A 16166-nucleotide genomic window follows, 5' to 3' on the forward strand; every position below is an offset into this window, starting at 1 on the left:
GGCTTAGTTGCTCCGCGGCATGTGGGATCCTCCCGGACCAGGGCTCGAACCCCTGTCCCCTGCATCGGCAGGCGGATTCTTAACCACTGCGCCACCAGGGAAGTCCCCGGTAATTAGGTTTAGATGAGGTCATGAGGGTGGGACCCTCATGATGGGATTAGCACCCTTCTGAGAAGAGCAAGGAGAAAAGCTATCTCTCTACACAGCAAGAAGGCAGTGGTCTGCAAACCAGGAAGCAGCTGTCATCAGACACTTAATCTGCAGGCACATCGACCCTGGACTTCTCTGCCTCCAAAACTGTGAGAAGTATCTGTTGTCTAAGTCACCCGGTCTATGGGTGTCTTGCTATGTTAGCCCTAGTGGACTAAGATTGCCACCAACTCCGTGATGCTCGGGCAAGAACTGCGGGACCTGCAGACACAGGTCACCTGCCTCCCTGGACCTAGGCAGTGGACTCAGCGCGGGTAGGGAAGGGAGAGCAGGATGAAGGAGGCCAAAGTTCTCCCCGGATCCCTGGGGTCCCCCTTGCCCTCCCCCCTCCCCCTCCCCAGGGAAGCCTGGAGAGGGTGGAGAGTCGTCGGCAGGAGGGCATCCTGCAGCAACTTCACTTGGTGCCAGAGCTGCTCTGTTTCTATTCCCGATGGGAAAAAAGCATGCCGGGGAATAAGTGAGAGCAGAGCTCCCGAAAGAGCTAAACTAGCACCTCCCCAGCCGCACTGCTCAGCGTGAGGGCAGGAGGCCGTGGGTGAAGATGTGGCCTCGCCCAGCCGGCCTCGGGCCCAGGAGTGGCTGAGGAGGAGAATTAGGAAGAGGAAGAAGGAGCGGGGAGGGGGCAGAAAGGAGAGGAATGTGAGGAATTGTTTGTCAAAGTTGTGTCTGGACACGTGAGAGCTTCTGGAAACTCTGGGAGTGGGGGGTCCTGACCGCAGGGTGCTCCGTGTCGGGTGAGAGGATGGCAGGGACCACAGGCCTGGGGGAGGACATGGAACTGTCCCAATCCTGCCCCTGTAGACAGCAGCAAATCCTTCTGTTAGAAACTTGTCTAAAATCTACCCTAAATTCAAGTTCATTTCCTATTGGTTTTTTCTTCTTCTTCTTCTTCACTCAGTCTTGATGCATGTTGCGAATGATAATGTGAGGAGGGGATGGTGGGAGACGACCTCTGACCTTAGATCCATCCCTGTGATGGGAAGGGTGACGGGGCACAGACAGCGTCTCTGAGCTGGTCCTCTGAGCACAGGACCCTGGCATCCCAAGCCGCTGCCGCGGGTGTGGGCACCAGGCAGATGTGGAGTCCCGAGGCCCCTGCCAGCTGACCTCGCTTGGCCGGCCTCGCAAGCCTGCTGGTAATCCTAAAACCCAGGCCAAAACGTTCTCCCCTCCGTGCTGACGGAACACAGCTGCGTGCCAGTAACTTCTGGGCCTTGGACTTGGCTGGGAGGAGATCACCAAAGGTTGCTTGGTCACTGGAGGGTCAGAGCCAAGTCACCCACAGGCCCAGGTCGTCTTAACCGAGGCAGGGGCCAGCCCAGAGCAGAATCTGGGGGGAGCAGCGTGCATCACCCTCACCCGAGGCCCTTGGAAGCCGGTGACCCCTTAACCCCCCAGGCTGGTGGGCTGCCGGGGAGGAGCCGGGCACCAGCTGAGGTCGGCAGAGCTGAGGGCCACCCTGGGTGATGGCAAGGCAGCGTGTCTGCTTCGTGGAGCAGGTGCATCCTTAGGGCCATCCTTTGGTTAGAGGAGAGGGCACTTTGCTGTGTGGTCTCCACATCTTTCCCCCAGGATTCCACAAAGACTCTGACCGACTGGCCCTTGGTCTCACAGAGGCAGCAGGCTGACTGTGCTTCCTCGAAAATCACTGTTCCAGGAAGAGAAGCCAGCAGGGTCCCACAGGGTGGGGGGCCTCAGGAGGCTACTCAGGTCACCTCCAGGGCGGCGGGACCATCCCCAGAGGTGGAGCACTCCTGCAGCACAGCCCTGCCACCCGGACACCTGGGGACACCTGAGCACATCCACGCTCCCATAGGTAGTCCTTCTGGTCCTCACACCAGCCTGTGAAGTTAGTAAGACCATACAGAGGAGGCCACGGACCGGGAGACAGAAAGCGCCTGATCTCTGAGCACATCACCGAGGGCCCTCACCCTCTACACTGCCCCTCTGCGCTTCTTGTTCTGCAAGGAGAAATACACACTTCCCTGTTACAACCAAGGCCGGGTGACGTCCCTTACGTGCAGCCGAATGCAGTCCCAACACAGAACCTTGCACTGCACTCATTCTCAATTCCAAGCTAAACAGCCCCAAAGTAAAGACTTCTCCCAAAAGCCCATGAATAAGGAAAGCCTAAGTTATACCCTCTGTGCAAAGAAGGGTGAGCTTCAAGGTGTGAGGAGAACTGATGGATGACAACAGCCCACAGACGGTCCTCTATAGCCTTGGACCAGGGAATCCAGCTAGCAGTGTCATAGGAAGGGGGCCTGAGCTGCCCACAAAGGAGGCCCCAGCCCTGGTCCTTAGGGAGAGAAAGCCAAAGGGATCCTGCTGTATCCCTACAACCCCCAAACACACCCAGACACACACACACACACATAGATTCCTACAGGCTCTCACGCACGCACACACGCACACGCAGCGCCACAGTGGGCAGGGGAGCGGCTGGGGACAAGCTGAGCCGGGAGGATGCAGATGTGAGGCAAGTGGAAGTCTTTTCCTTGGCAGGGGGTCTGGTTAAGGGGACAAAGAGAGAGCCTCTCCGATTCTTCCAAGAACGAGGTCTGGGTCAGAATGTCTTCTGCCACAAGAAGCCCATTTGGTGACTCCCGTTTCCTGGGAAGTCAGCAACTACTTTACAGAGGAGGTCAGGCCCTTCCCTGGCAGGTCACCCGTGTGCACGCAGCAGGCAGCACCTGGTCCTGGGAAACAATCTACCAGAGGGTTTTTCCATGAAGAGGAAGGTGAGACCAAGCGGAAGCCCAGGGCCCTGAGAAGGTGGCCGGATTAGGTTTCTCACGAACACATGGGCTGGAGGGCCTCCCGGTGCAGAGGAGAAGACAGACTGTCCTTGCTCTGGGTCCTCAGCCAGAAACGGACAGCTCAGGACACACAGAAGGTTTCAGATGAGTGTCAAGAGACCCAGGTCTGACCCTGCCCTGCCAGTAATGCTGTGTGACCCTGAGCTACTGCCTCACTCTTCCTGAGCCTCGGGTGACTCATCTCTAAGGCAGGAGGTCTATACTTGCACTAAAGTTGCTTCCAACTCAACAGGTTAAGATCCAGGGCAGTGGCCTGTCCCCTGGGCCCGTCACCCCGACTGCCACGGTCCACTGCAGTGTCCTGGCCCAGGGGTCTAGGAAAGCGCTCTTGCTGCCAGGCACACCAGGCCCTGCCTCCACACCCATGGGCCACCCCACCCGACACCATGACCTGCTGCACTGGGCCAGAATCTCCTCTCTGAGATTCGGGTCGTCAGCTACGAGAAGTGTACCAGGGTTGCCGAGAGCCCCCGCAAAGCTGACCTGGAAGGCAGGCCGGTGGAGCAGCTATCAGGGCCCCCGTGATGGCCAGAGGCCCTCTCAGCTCTGACCCCGGGACACTGCCTTTCCTGCTCCCTCTCACGCTCTCTGCCCTGGATCCCTGGAGGCCCACAGCTCCCATCAGGAGGAGAGGCACGCCTGAGGCTGGCCCCCCTCCACTGCAGCTCAAGCCCTGGCTCTGAAAACCCATCCTGGGTTCCTACCAGGACATCTACCTACTTTTCCTGAGGACCTGGCTCCAGGGGCCCTCAAATGGCAGTGATCCCAGGACACATGCGTGTGGAGGAGAGGGGAGTGGGCCTGGCACCCAGACCCCCTGGAGCAGCTCCAGACAGGAGGGGGAGACAGAACAACCGCAGCACCAAACCTCACCTCAGATGTCTTCACGGCCACCACCCAGGCCTCCAGCCAGCTGTGAACTCATGTTATGAACCGAATTATGTCCCCCCCAGAATTCAAATGCTGGAGTCCTAACCCCCGTCCCTCAGGATGCGACTGTACTCACACACAGGTTCTTTAAAGGGGTGACTAAGGTAAAATTCAGTCACTGGAGTGGGCCTCAATCCAGTATGACTGGTGTCCTCATTAGAAGAGGAGATGAGGACACAGACACACCCAGAGGGAAGGCCACGTGAGGACACGGGGAGAAGACGGCCGCCTCCGAGCCAAGGAGAGGCCTCAGAAGGAACCAGCCCTGCGGCCACCTTGGTCTTGTACTTCCAACCTCCAGAACAGTGAGAAATAAATGTCTGTTGTTTAAGCTCCAGGCCTGTGGTACATTGTTCTGGGCCCCTGAGCACACTCACAGCTTGTGTTCAGCCTCAGGGAAGCGTCTTCTTCCCGAGGGGCTCTGCCCAGGCGCGTCCCGGGCCTCAGGAGAAGGCAGACTGTCCCGCCACTCAACCAAGCAGCCTGGGGGCCCTTTCACGCCTCAGCTCCCCTGTGGAAGTCGCTGCCTCTGCTGGGGGATGGAAGCTTTCTCCAGGTAGGCCGCGTCTCTGAGGGCCCCTGACGCCCCAGCAGGCCGGTGGAGCAGACATCAGGACCTCCGTGATGGCTCGAGTCCCTCCCAGCTCAGATCCCACAACAGCTCTCACTGACGCATCAACCTGAGGACCGCTTGCAAAAGGGCGGCCCACGCAGGCCTCAGGCGGGGAGCGCGCTGGGTGCCCGGGCTGCGCGAGAGGCGGGCACCGGGTCAGAGGAGCGAGGCCGCACCGTGAGCTTCTCCAGGGGCCCTGCCCGTGGGCGGCCTCGTCCTCGCCCGCCCCGTGCGTGCGGGGAGCCTGCCACTCCTGTCCTTTAAGAAGAAAGTGCCAAACGCCAGGTGCCGGATGCAGCCCTTCCCAGCCAGGGTCTGCCGGAAACGCCCCTTCCAGTGCCCACAAGGCCTCGGGGCTGCAGAGGAGCGCGGTAGGGAGAGAAACCGCCCGGCCCTGAATCTGGGACACTGCCGTCGGTGAGCATCGTTAGAGACAGTCCGGGGGTCCCTGGGACTCCAAGGGCTACAGCCTAGGCCCAAGGTCCTCCTCTGCCCGTGGCACTGGGTTAGGGTGAAACACCCTTCTCTGCTTGGAATGACACTTGTCTGTGTACCTGGACACCATCCACAAAGAAAGCGGGGGCGGGCGGGGCCCTGTTGAGTGGCCCTGTTATGTGGACCAGGCTGAGCTCCTGCCGCTGTGGGGGGAGGCGGCGGGGGGGGGGAGAGGTGGGGGGGAGAGGTGGGGGGAGGGAGAGGTGGGGGGAGGGGAAGGAAGAGCAGCATGCTCTGCGCAGGTGAGAGTTTGTGCATGAAGACAGAAAGGGCCAGAATCTTCCGAGAAAATCAAGTTCAGATCCAAAGGCTTCCCATGTCTCTTGCATGTGTGCTGGGCCTCTTTGGGGAAGCCTGGTGGGACCCCCCAGAGGTGGCGCTTGGGGGAAGGACACATATCAGGTACTAAGGGGTGTTCTCTGCTCCCCAACAGGGTGAGGAGGATGGACCCCGAGAAGAGAAACGTGGAGGCTGGCCGAGGTGGCTGGGGACTCCAGAAGGGAAGGGCCTCGGGTAAGGTGCAGACAGTGGGTGGGGCTCAGAGAGGCGGGCCGGGGGCAGGGCAGGGAGGAGGAGTGAATGCCGACCCCAGGGGGACTGGTCCCTTTGTGAGCTCAGAGCCATGAGGAATGGGAGACAGGGGACCAGGAGGTCCAAAGTCAGCATCACAGAGCCCTACGGAAGCAGCTTGTCATCACCATCATCATCATCGTTTCATTCACACACTGTCAAGTTCGCTTTTTGTGGTGTCCAGTCCTATGGGCTTTATCACATGCACAGGGTCCTGTAGCCACTACCACACTCAGGACACAGAACAGCCCAACTCTCCCAAGAATCCCCTGTGTTCCTCCTTTGCAGTGAGCCCCCCCGTCCCTACTCCTGGCAACCCAGGATCTATTCTCGGTCCCTACAGCTTTTCAGACCATTCTTATTCTGGGATTTACCGTATGTAAAATATATGGAGGTACCGTATGTTCGGTGCGGTCATACAGTAGGTAATCTTTTGAGATTGGCCTCCTTTACACCCAGTGAATTTGAGATGCGTCCATGTTGCTGTGTCAATCAACAGCGTGTTCCTTTGCATTGCTGAGTCGGATTTCACAGGACGGGTGCACCCCTGGCTGTCCATTCACCCACTGAAGCATAGTTGGGTTGTTTCCAGTTTTTGGCAGTTGTGAATAACGCTGTTATCAACATCCGTGTGCAGGTTTTGGTGTGAACACAGATTTCGTTTGTCTGGGGTAAATACCTAGGGGAGGCATTGCTGAGTGTTATGGCAGGTCTATGCTTAACTTTGTAAGACGCTGACAAACTGTTTTCCGGAGCAGCTGTGCCACTCTGAATCCCCCAGCCGTGTGCGAGAGTTCCGGTTACCACACACCCGCGCCAGTGCTTGGGACTGTCGGGACTTTTTATTTTCAACATTCTAATGGGTGGGTAGTGGCATCTCGCTGTGGTTTTAATCTGCATTTTCCTAATGCAGACAAATGACGGTTTGGGTATTTATTTGCCATCCCTGGATCTTTGCTAAGTAGCTGTTCAAGTATTCTGCCCATTTCTAGCTCAGGGGTTGGCTGTCTTATCGTGGAGTTCTGCGAGTCCTCTGCACAGCCTGGACTCAAGTCCTTGGTCGGATATGCGATGCACAGATGTTTTCTCCCATCTGCGGCATGTCGCACAGCAGGAGCGTCTTACAAGGTAAGCCAGACGTATCTCTCCAGTCACTGATCCTCAGCCCCCCAGTGGCATCCACCGCTCTTGCAACGGGCCCCCTCCTCTCTGCCCCCGTCGCCTCCCTTCTGACAGAGAGCCCTCCAGCCCTTACCTGCTTCCAGGCAACGGTACTGCTCCTCCCTCAGTGCCCCCATGGCTGTTTGCGCCTCACACCCCAGGTCTCATCTCAAAGTCCATCCCATCTCCAGAGAGGTCCTCCCGGGATGCCCTGTACAGCAGCTCCCCCCTTCCCTCTCCCCCGCCTGCCGCCAGTTACACTCTCTCCTTCCACCTTGTTTATTTCCTCCATGTAACTCGCCACAATCTGTAATCATCCTCTGCTTACTTTTTTTTCTCTATCATCAACCTCCCTCCAGAACACAAGCTCCAGGGGTACGTGTCTGTCCTGGTCACCACTGTACCCCCAGTTCCGCCTGGAGCAGGAGATCCATGAACATGGGCTGAATCAATGCACACGCTCAGGGCCAATGTGCCGTCGTCTCCGTGGGGAAGAGGCCGTTTCACGGACCCTGTGACTCTGGAGGAAAGTAGGAGGGGCACAAAGCAAAGACCTTCCCCTCACAACCGAGGTCGCTGGCAACCCTGACGACGATCACTCCCCACTCCTAAATTCTCCGTGCTAATGAGGGGGCGAGGATAATTTAAATCCACAGATAATCCACAAACTTCATCTCAGCTGTCTGGGTCCGCCTCCTCCGAGGCTCTGCTTTTCTTTCTCCCAGCAGTTGCTAATGAGGGACAAAAGAAGAAACGTTTCAAGCTGCACGACCTCTCTTTCGGATCAAGGTGCAGACGGCAGGGAGTGGAAGGGGGGAGTCCCATCATCCCAAACTGGATTATGACCCTCCGTGATCTAGTTAACTGTAGTCTTCCTGCACCTGATTTACAGCTGAGGCGAAAGGCACAGGTCCTACAGGTCGTTCCGTGTGTGTGTGTGTGTGTGTGTGTGTGTGTGTGTGTGTGTGTGTGTGTGTGTGTGTGTGTGTGTGTGTGTGTGTGTGTGTGTGTTGTCTGCATGCACAGGCTCAGGTAGGCGGGCAGGGGCTGGACAGTGAAGTGGGGGAGGTGCTGGAGCACCCGATGACCAACAGTGAGGACCAGTTCGGGCCTCGCATCCACCTTTCAGCCCCACACCCATCGGGAGCCCCTCAGCTGCTGCAGGTCTTTCTTAGCAGCACCTTCAGAACTGCTGCGTCTCGATGCACACAGCCCTTCCCCACCTTCTCCGCTCAGGGCCTCCGCCTGCTGCCTGCCGGGCACCCATCTCTGCCGTTCTAGTCGTTTGGGAGCAATTTTGCTCCCAAAGCGTGTAAATCCTTTATCAAGGGTGTGCAACAGCATTAGGGCAAATCCCTGGGGCCCTGCCCAGTCTGTTGGGAATCGGCCTTCAAGTACACCCCGGGGCTGAGACTCTCAAGTGAGAGGGGCCGGCTGTCCTGTGCACCACACTCACCGAAAGAACTAAGGCCACGGGGAGCCAAAGGAATGGTCTCCATCCACTTGGTGTGTGTGCTGGCAATGGCAGGGGCTCTGGTTACTCTCTTTTTCTCCGCTCGTACTAATAATCGTCACAGCTCACCAGTGTGGCGTGCATGCCATGTGCTGGGGACCTCCTCTGCATCGTCTCATTTAATTGACACCATAACCCTAGGAGGGAGGAGGGACTACTATTATCCCCATTTTCAGATGGGAAAACTGAGGCACCGAAGAGTAAATACCTTGCCTTGAGGTGGAATCTGAACCCTGGTCTCCATAACTCCAAGTTCCATGCTTTTAAAAGCTCTTCATCCCCAGCCTGTGGCTGTGGTAACCTGCTGCTCTTCTGGTAGCAGAAGGTATTTCCCAAGTAAAATGCCCCTGTTAACTGGGGGAGTGCAAACATGAGGAGGTTCTTCTGTTCAGACCGGGGACCCCGGGGATCCTCTAGGAGAGTTCATGTAAAATCAGGATGAGAGCAAGCTTCAGAGACAAGGAGACTGACACCCAGGGAGGTGAAGAGACTGGCCAAGGAGGCCCAGGGGAATGAGACGGAGGGCTGGGCCTGAAAGACCCCACTTCACAGCAGGGCACCGCCAGGGCCAAGTCACAAGACTTGGGAGACTCTCTTCATTTGTAAAGACCTTAGGAGGAAACCGCCTCCACCCGATTTCCTGGCTCTGACAGCTTTTCCAAGTTCCCGGGTCACAAACTTCACTTACACAAGACCTTGTCCTATTGGATCAGGGACCCATAAAATTTTTTTAATTTATGTGTTATGTGGAGTGTCAAAGCTGTATGGGGCTCAGAGACCGTAAATCTGAATATGATTTCATAGATGAGGAGACCGAGGTCCGGGGAGGTCCCATGAGTTGCGTGATGCTCTCCGGGCTTTGAGCCTGGAGCACATCTGGAGATCAGGATTCTGACCCCCATGTTCCCAGGGAACAAGGAAGGCTGCACCAACACAGGCCACAGCTGGAGCTGAGCCCTTCCATGAGGATTTCCTCTCCTCTGACTGTCTCTCTCCCCGTGGGTGCTGGCTTTGATTGTGGTCTCTGCCCTCTAAGCTGGGAGCCGCTCCAGCCACTGAGAACCTTCCTGCCAAGATGACCAAGCCTTTTCCCTGTACCTCCCAAGATGATGCTAGGAAAAGGAAATGTGACGAGGAGCCCACACATCAAAAGGGCATCTCTGAGGCTTTTAGGCTTTTCTCCGCTGCATGGACACTAGCTTAGAGTCAGGAAGGGGTGGAGGTCCCAGGTTCCTAGCTGTGCGGTGACTAAATCCTCAGCCAACCAGATCTAGACATACACATATGTATACACACACACACACACACACACACACACACTATGAAGCAGTAATGACTGTCCAATCCCAGCCTTCATCTGGACACTGGAGCATCAGGCTGTATAACTAAGCTCCCAGCCTTACCAGCAAGATTTAAATTTTCACAATTTTAAACACACACCCCCCTCCGCCCAGTTTTCATGAAGAGAGCCATTAAAACATAAGGCTCCCCCTCTAAAGAATAAATCCTAGGTCACCTGTGAATATCCCCTTTCTCAACACAAGAGCAGGTCACTGTACTCATTTCTTATTCTCCCACCGCCCTGATTCTCAGCCTTGGCTACACATCAGAGTGGCTGGGGAGGCCAGGGCGTGGCCCAAAATGCTCGATTCCTCCCCAACCCTTGGCAGAGCTGCTGGAAGAAACAGGGGTGGATGGGAGCGGCAAGCAAGCCCTGGCAGAGCTGGTGTGGACCATCGCAGGCTCCTGCCCACTGCTGCCTGCATCTTCTGAGGACTCGGGCACCTTCTTAGCAGCCTGCGATCAGCCGTGGTGACCGTGGACTTGAAGGGGGCAGGTCAACGAGAGAAAGAAGCAGGCCGCTCTGAGCGGGGGGCGCTAGATGCGGTGGGTAATTTCTTCATTCTCATCACAATTCGGTTCACGGGAGACTCCTGGAATGTCTTTATCCATCACAGATGGTTTGGGGAGATGATAAATTAATATCGTTTAAAGGGAGGCACGGCTGAAATGGTTAAATGGTAACGTCTTCTCTGCCGGCTCTAACGAGAAAGAGCCCCCAAGTCCATAAAGAAGACAAATGGTAAACAAAACCGCCTATCTTTTGACAGATTCCAGAACGAGTATCATTCACACACCCTTCTGCAGAGAAAGGGGAGAAATTCATCTCGTCTGACTTTGTATAGGACAACAGCCCACGCCATAATGAGGCCTTCCCAGTGCTGTGAAATCGCGCTGAATAGCGGAGAGTGCAGCCGCCTGCTTCCTGGGCATGTTGATTACAGCCCTTTGTGTGCACCGGCCCTGCCAGCCCCAGTCTGGTTCTAAGCTAGGGGAGGGGAGAAAGAACCCAACAAATTTGTTGCTATGAAACTTCCCAAATGGGGGAATGGCATAATGATGTTTGGGATGGAATACCCTTGCTCCAAGCTGTTCTTGTCTGGGTCCACCCCTGCTCTCAACTGAACAAGGTCGGGAGTCAGCCAATCACCAGCAGTGTATGGGTGGCCTCAGCCCCTGCCCGGGGCTCCTCCCAGACCCTGGGAAGTCGGGTACCCTGGGAGTAAAGGGGCCCCAATAGCCATTCCCAAGCACCCTCAGGTCAACGGCCAACTTGAGTCAAGAGGCACTGCTGGTTGTCCCATTTCCCCCATGAAATGCATCTGAAACAGAGCAAGGAAGTGCAGCCTTCACCCGAGAGCTACCATGGGGCCAGGGCTGGGGGTGACTCCACATCTACATGATTTTGGAAGCCCCTGAGAGCAAACCATCTGAGATCAAAATGCTGGGACCAAATGCTTCCACTAAGGGAACCATTTCCTTAAACCATCCGGCCCTGGGAAGACAAGACAGTGGACTCCTCAGGGGCGGGGTGATGGAGAGACGCCTGTCTGAAGATCTCAAGGGTACACATCCCCCTGCCGGCATCTGAACTCCTACAGCTGGTTCCCACCAAGATCTCAGGGTCTTTCTTTGGTGGGGGAACTGTGGATTCAAAGTTCCCATATCCCCTAAGGGGGTGACACCAGGAAAAAAAGAGCTGAGGGGAAAGATCTGGAACTTTCAACAGATGCCTTTCCTCACCAATGAAATGGCAAGACCTTTCAGGTCACATTCTCCTTCTCACCAATCAGAGAGCAGATCTTTCAGGCATTGTATTTTCTCACCAATCACAAAGCAGGGCCCTTCAGGCAATGCTCTGCCTCACCAATCAGGAGGCAGGATCCTTGAAGCACTGTCTTTCCTCACCAATCAGGAGGCACTGAGAGTCCCACCCTTTCCTGCCACATTTCCCCAGAAGGATAAGCAAGTGTCCTCCTGAGCAGATTCCATCCTTACATTTTCTCCTCTTCCATGGGTTCTTCTCCCAGCGTTACCACCAAAGCAGTCGCTGTCCAGGGCTGGGAGAAAGGACCCAGCCACCGAGGCTGGCCAAAGCATTTGAAATAAGACAGGACCACACCCTCATCTGCCTGCATCTGTCCCTCCTGGAAACCAGCAAAGGAAGCCGGCAGCTCCACACCATTTAACTAGAGTGGCAGAGCCCTGGAGGACGATCTGCAGGTTCCCAGCACCCCGTGGCCTCCTGACAGCTCGCTCCCCGCAGTGAAGGGCCACACATGGCCCTCATCCCTCCCCACGGCAACAGACGAAAGGGAGAGCAGGCAAGACGGCAAGATGACCAAGGCCCTGCTCCTTCCTGACTCTCCAGGGGACATGCCTTTCCTGCTCTGACAGAAGAAACTGGCATGGCAGGAAGTGACCACTGCCTTTCCAGACACAGCCCAGACCTTCTCATCCGCGGGCACAGGGCTGCTCACCCGACTGGCCCCTCTTGATTAAATTTTCTTGGCCAAATCCCCACGAAATCTATGTGCAACCAGTTGTTTACAAGACCCTGACTTCAATTTCTTCGGTAGAAGAGAAACAACAAACACTTGGGCACAAGGCGTTGGCTACCTTCCAACTACATTCTCTGAAAACCCAAAGCCCTCCTTCCATGGTGCCCCTGCCTTCCTGCCACCGTAGACGTTTCTTGGATCCCTTTGCCCAGGTCACTTTCTCAGCCCCTGCTCAAAGTCTCCTGGGGGATGCTCACCTGATCAGTTGTTTTTTAATGTGGAAACAGCCCAGCTACCTTTATGCTTAAATTTCTCTCGACAACCACCAGAGGCAGCCTTAAGTCCACAGATCTGGAAGGAGAGCTTGCTTGTGTGTTGGAAGCCATCCTATTCATCTCTGCTCATTTGGAATCCAAGGGATTTCTCGAGGAGACAGACTGGGAACCTGTTTTTTGGAGAACAGCGTCCTGCACAAGCAGGGCCGGCTCATGGGCCCCACACTCAGAAGGGCACGCACTTGGTTGAAACTCTGCTTGCCATTTTGAAATTCTTAGCAACTCCTGAACAAGAAGCCCCGTATTTTCATTTTGCACTGGGGCCCACGAATTATGTAATCGGTCCTGCACACAAGTGCCCAACATCTGGTGGATTTCCTGTTAAGAGGATGATACTTTGGCTTCATCCAAGGCTAAACAGTGGCCATAGGAGGGTTTCCCTGCTGCAGCTCATCATCTGGGCCTAAGTCTCCCGTGACTTGTGTCTCTCCGGTGTCAGGGTCTTTACAGGCCCATGTGAGGACCCCAGCCATGCTGGCTTGTGGCCCAAGAGGCCTCGGAGATAAATATGTTCTCGGGAAGCCATGCTCACAGGAAGCCGTGGCGCTAGGCCTCACGCTTTGGACCCGGAGAGTCCTGGTTCCTGGAATTCCCAAAAGCAAATGGGGGTGCGGGTGGGGGGAGAGCACTTCTCCCCTCCCCCAATGTCACTACATTCCCTGGCATTTCATCAACTCCTCTGAGTCATCTGACCATCGCTTCATTTTTGTTGGTGGGAGAAAACAAACAGCAGAAAGTTAAAACATTACTGCTTGCTTCAGTGAACAAAAAAATAGAGTCCCCCATCTCCCTTTAATTTTTTGTCCTGAGAAGTGAAACTATTTGCAGGTGGATTAAATGTTTCTTCTGAGCCCCGCCCCCCCCCCAGCCCCCCAGTTGCCGACATCACAGTGAAGGTGCGCATCTGTGTGAGTGGTGGGGGCTGGAGGCGGGGGAGCGGTGCGCACACATCCAAAGAAATGCATCTGCTTGGTTTTGGTGAAAGAGAGTCCTTTGTGCCGACGGGAAGCCCGGTGAACATGACCCCCGCCCTGCGGTATGCGGCACACCTGTGCCGACGGAGGGGGCGGGGCGGGGCCCGGGAGCCCTGCACCCTCGCGGGGATCCCACCTCCTTTCTTCTCCCGGAGCCGTTTCTCCACTGCCCCTTTGTTCCGACTTACACCTCCAGATACCTGGGAGGCGTGCGTGCGTGCGTGCGTGCGTGCGATGATCTCAGCGTGGGGACTAGAAAAAAGAAACGCCGGAGGAGGAGAAGGAGAGGGGAGGGGCGGGAGAGGGAGGGGCGGCCCAGGCCCGCCCCGCCTACCTTTGCAGGCCTTGCGGTGGGTGATGGGCTTGCCCAGGTCGCGGTAGTAGCCCTCCTTGCAGTAGTGGCAGTGGCGGCCGGCCGTGTTGTGGCGACAGTTGAGGCAGACGCCTCCGCTCTTGCGCCCCGACAGCTTGTAAAGCTCCATGTTGAAGCGGCAGCGCCGGGCGTGAAGGTTGCAGTTACAGGCTACGGGAGACAGGGACACGGGTCAGGAGCGGAGTCAGGAGGGGCGCCGGAGACCCCGTCCCCCCAGCTCCCCCTCCTCCACTGCCCGACCCTGAGACAGCCTTTCTTCCGGGAGCTTTTTCCTTGGCTCCCCTGTTTGCATTCATCAGCGGGTACTGACCACCTGGCAGTACCTGAACCGTCGCCAGCCGGCTGCTTCCCTCTCCAGTGGAGAGGGTTCACTTCCTTCAAACGATCCCCACTCCCCCCCGGCCCACACACTCATCACACAAGTCAGAGTTGGGAGGTGTGGCTGGCATCCTCCTTGTGCCCAAATCCTGCTTGCTGTGGGCTGAACTGTGTCTCCCCCCACCCCATGCATGTGCTGAAGCCCGAACCCCAGAACCTCGGAACGGGGCTGTATTGGGAGACATCTTGGTAGAGGACCTATCTTGGAGATGGGACCTTTAAGGAGATGATTACATTAAAATAAGGACATAAGGGTGGGCCCCAGTCCCATCTGACTGGCATCCTCTTTTTATAAAGAGGAAGTTTGGACACGCAGAGAGATGGCAGGGGTGCAAGTCAAGGAGAGAGGCCTCAGGAGAAACCAACCCTTCCCACACTTTGCTCTTGACTCCAGCCTCCGAATTATGAGAAATAAACGTGTGTTGGTTAAGCACCCCGGTGGGTGCCAACTGATCACCGCAGCTGGAGCAGACACTTGCACTGCTTTTGAGCAGCATCTCTACCCACGCACGCTCCCCACTTCCTTGAGCTCCAGCCACTGGGCTGGACTCTCCTTTTCCCACGCCTCCTCCTGCCACTGAGGGCTCGGGGCCCGCTGCACCTTCTCCCCTCCCCCCATCAACTTGCATGACTTCCCACGGTGTGGCGGTGTGGCGGCCCGCACTCCTGGCCGCTGGGTCCTCTGGACAAGCCCTTAGCAGCCTCCCCCCTGTCCTGCTCCTGCCTAATCCTGCTTCCCTCTGCCTGTTCCCCACATGCTCCTCTGGACTCAGCACCCTTTTCCCTCTGCTCTGACGCTCTCCCCAGTCTGCCTCGTTCACCCCTCACGGCAGTGCCCACCTCTGTGCTCCTGTCTCCCAAATCCACATTGCCGGCTTCTGCTTTGGGGTCTCTATGTGGACCCTAAGGCGCCGTCCCCAAACCCATTCACCGCTCTTCATCCATCAGGCCTTGGCCCCTCTGTCACCTGAGCTGAGTCCTCCAAGCTCCCGACATTGTAAGCAGAGCAGGAGTTCTAAGCACTTATCTGAAGATGTCCAGTACCTGTTTAAAATCTTTCAGTGGCTCCCCACTGAATAAAATCTAAATCATTTAACATGGCCTCCCAGGCTCTGAATAAACTGGTCCTGCTTCTCCCTCCCGCTGTAGCTCTGATCATCCCCCTCTCTCCTCTTATGCTTCAAGCTGTATCAAACTTTGTCAGTTTCTGGAGCATGCCACGTGTGAGGACCCCTCACCTGTCCCCTCTGTGGCTTTGCATTTGCTGTTCCTTGCCTCCTCGGACCCTCTGCTCTCAAGCCCCCTCCTTATCTGCCTGCATCCTTCTCAACCTCCGTGTCTTGGTTTCAATGTCACTTCCAGGCCCATCTTCACCTCTGGCTTGCACACAGTGGGGTCTGAGCTCCCTAGGGATCCAGCACAGCCCCTACACAGCCCTCTTCATATCACCCTGTGACACTGTTCCCTGCTTCCTCTTTAGGCTTCTGACTCCAGGACGCCTCCAGCTTAAATCTGGCCTAATCTTGCGCACTCTACAACACGATTTGCCCTTGCTTTTGTGCTAAGCTTGTTTTAAATCGCATTTTATGTAATTGTTAAAGAAATACACGCTTAATACCAGACACTTGAAAAACAAAAGCAGAAAGTTAAAGAAAAAAAAAATCGCACTCGAATCTCCACCAACTGCTGTTAATACTGGGTCTCTCCTTGCAGGCTTTAATTAACATTTGCTCAGCTGTGGAGCTATTTAATTCTTTCCTACACACGTGGATCATACTTGTACCTCTCGCTTCCAAGCCAGTTTTCTCATAATGATGAACATTTTTTTATGTCAGATAATGTCCTTCATAGTTTTGAAAGTCCTCCACTGTATGCATACACGAAATGGGCTCCTTGGAATCAGAAGCTGATGCAGTTAAAAGCAGGGCCTTCCCAGATTGGGCAGTTATTCCC

At 55.9% G+C, this 16166-nt stretch overlaps 1 protein-coding gene across 5 annotated transcripts in view; it reads right to left on the reverse strand.

The window, feature by feature from the left end:
- NTN1 (netrin 1) overlaps positions 1-16166 on the reverse strand; it is a 209159-nt gene that overhangs the window by 56264 nt on the left and 136729 nt on the right. For all 5 annotated transcript variants that reach the window (XM_057536808.1, XM_057536807.1, XM_057536810.1 and 2 more), the window contains exon 3: positions 13797-13985. In XM_057536808.1, coding sequence (XP_057392791.1) covers positions 13797-13985 — 189 coding nt within the window. The remainder of the gene's footprint in view (positions 1-13796; positions 13986-16166) is intronic.

This window comes from Balaenoptera acutorostrata, chromosome 20 (genome assembly GCF_949987535.1).
Source record: "Balaenoptera acutorostrata chromosome 20, mBalAcu1.1, whole genome shotgun sequence".
In the NCBI taxonomy this organism is placed as follows: Eukaryota; Metazoa; Chordata; class Mammalia; order Artiodactyla; family Balaenopteridae; genus Balaenoptera; species Balaenoptera acutorostrata.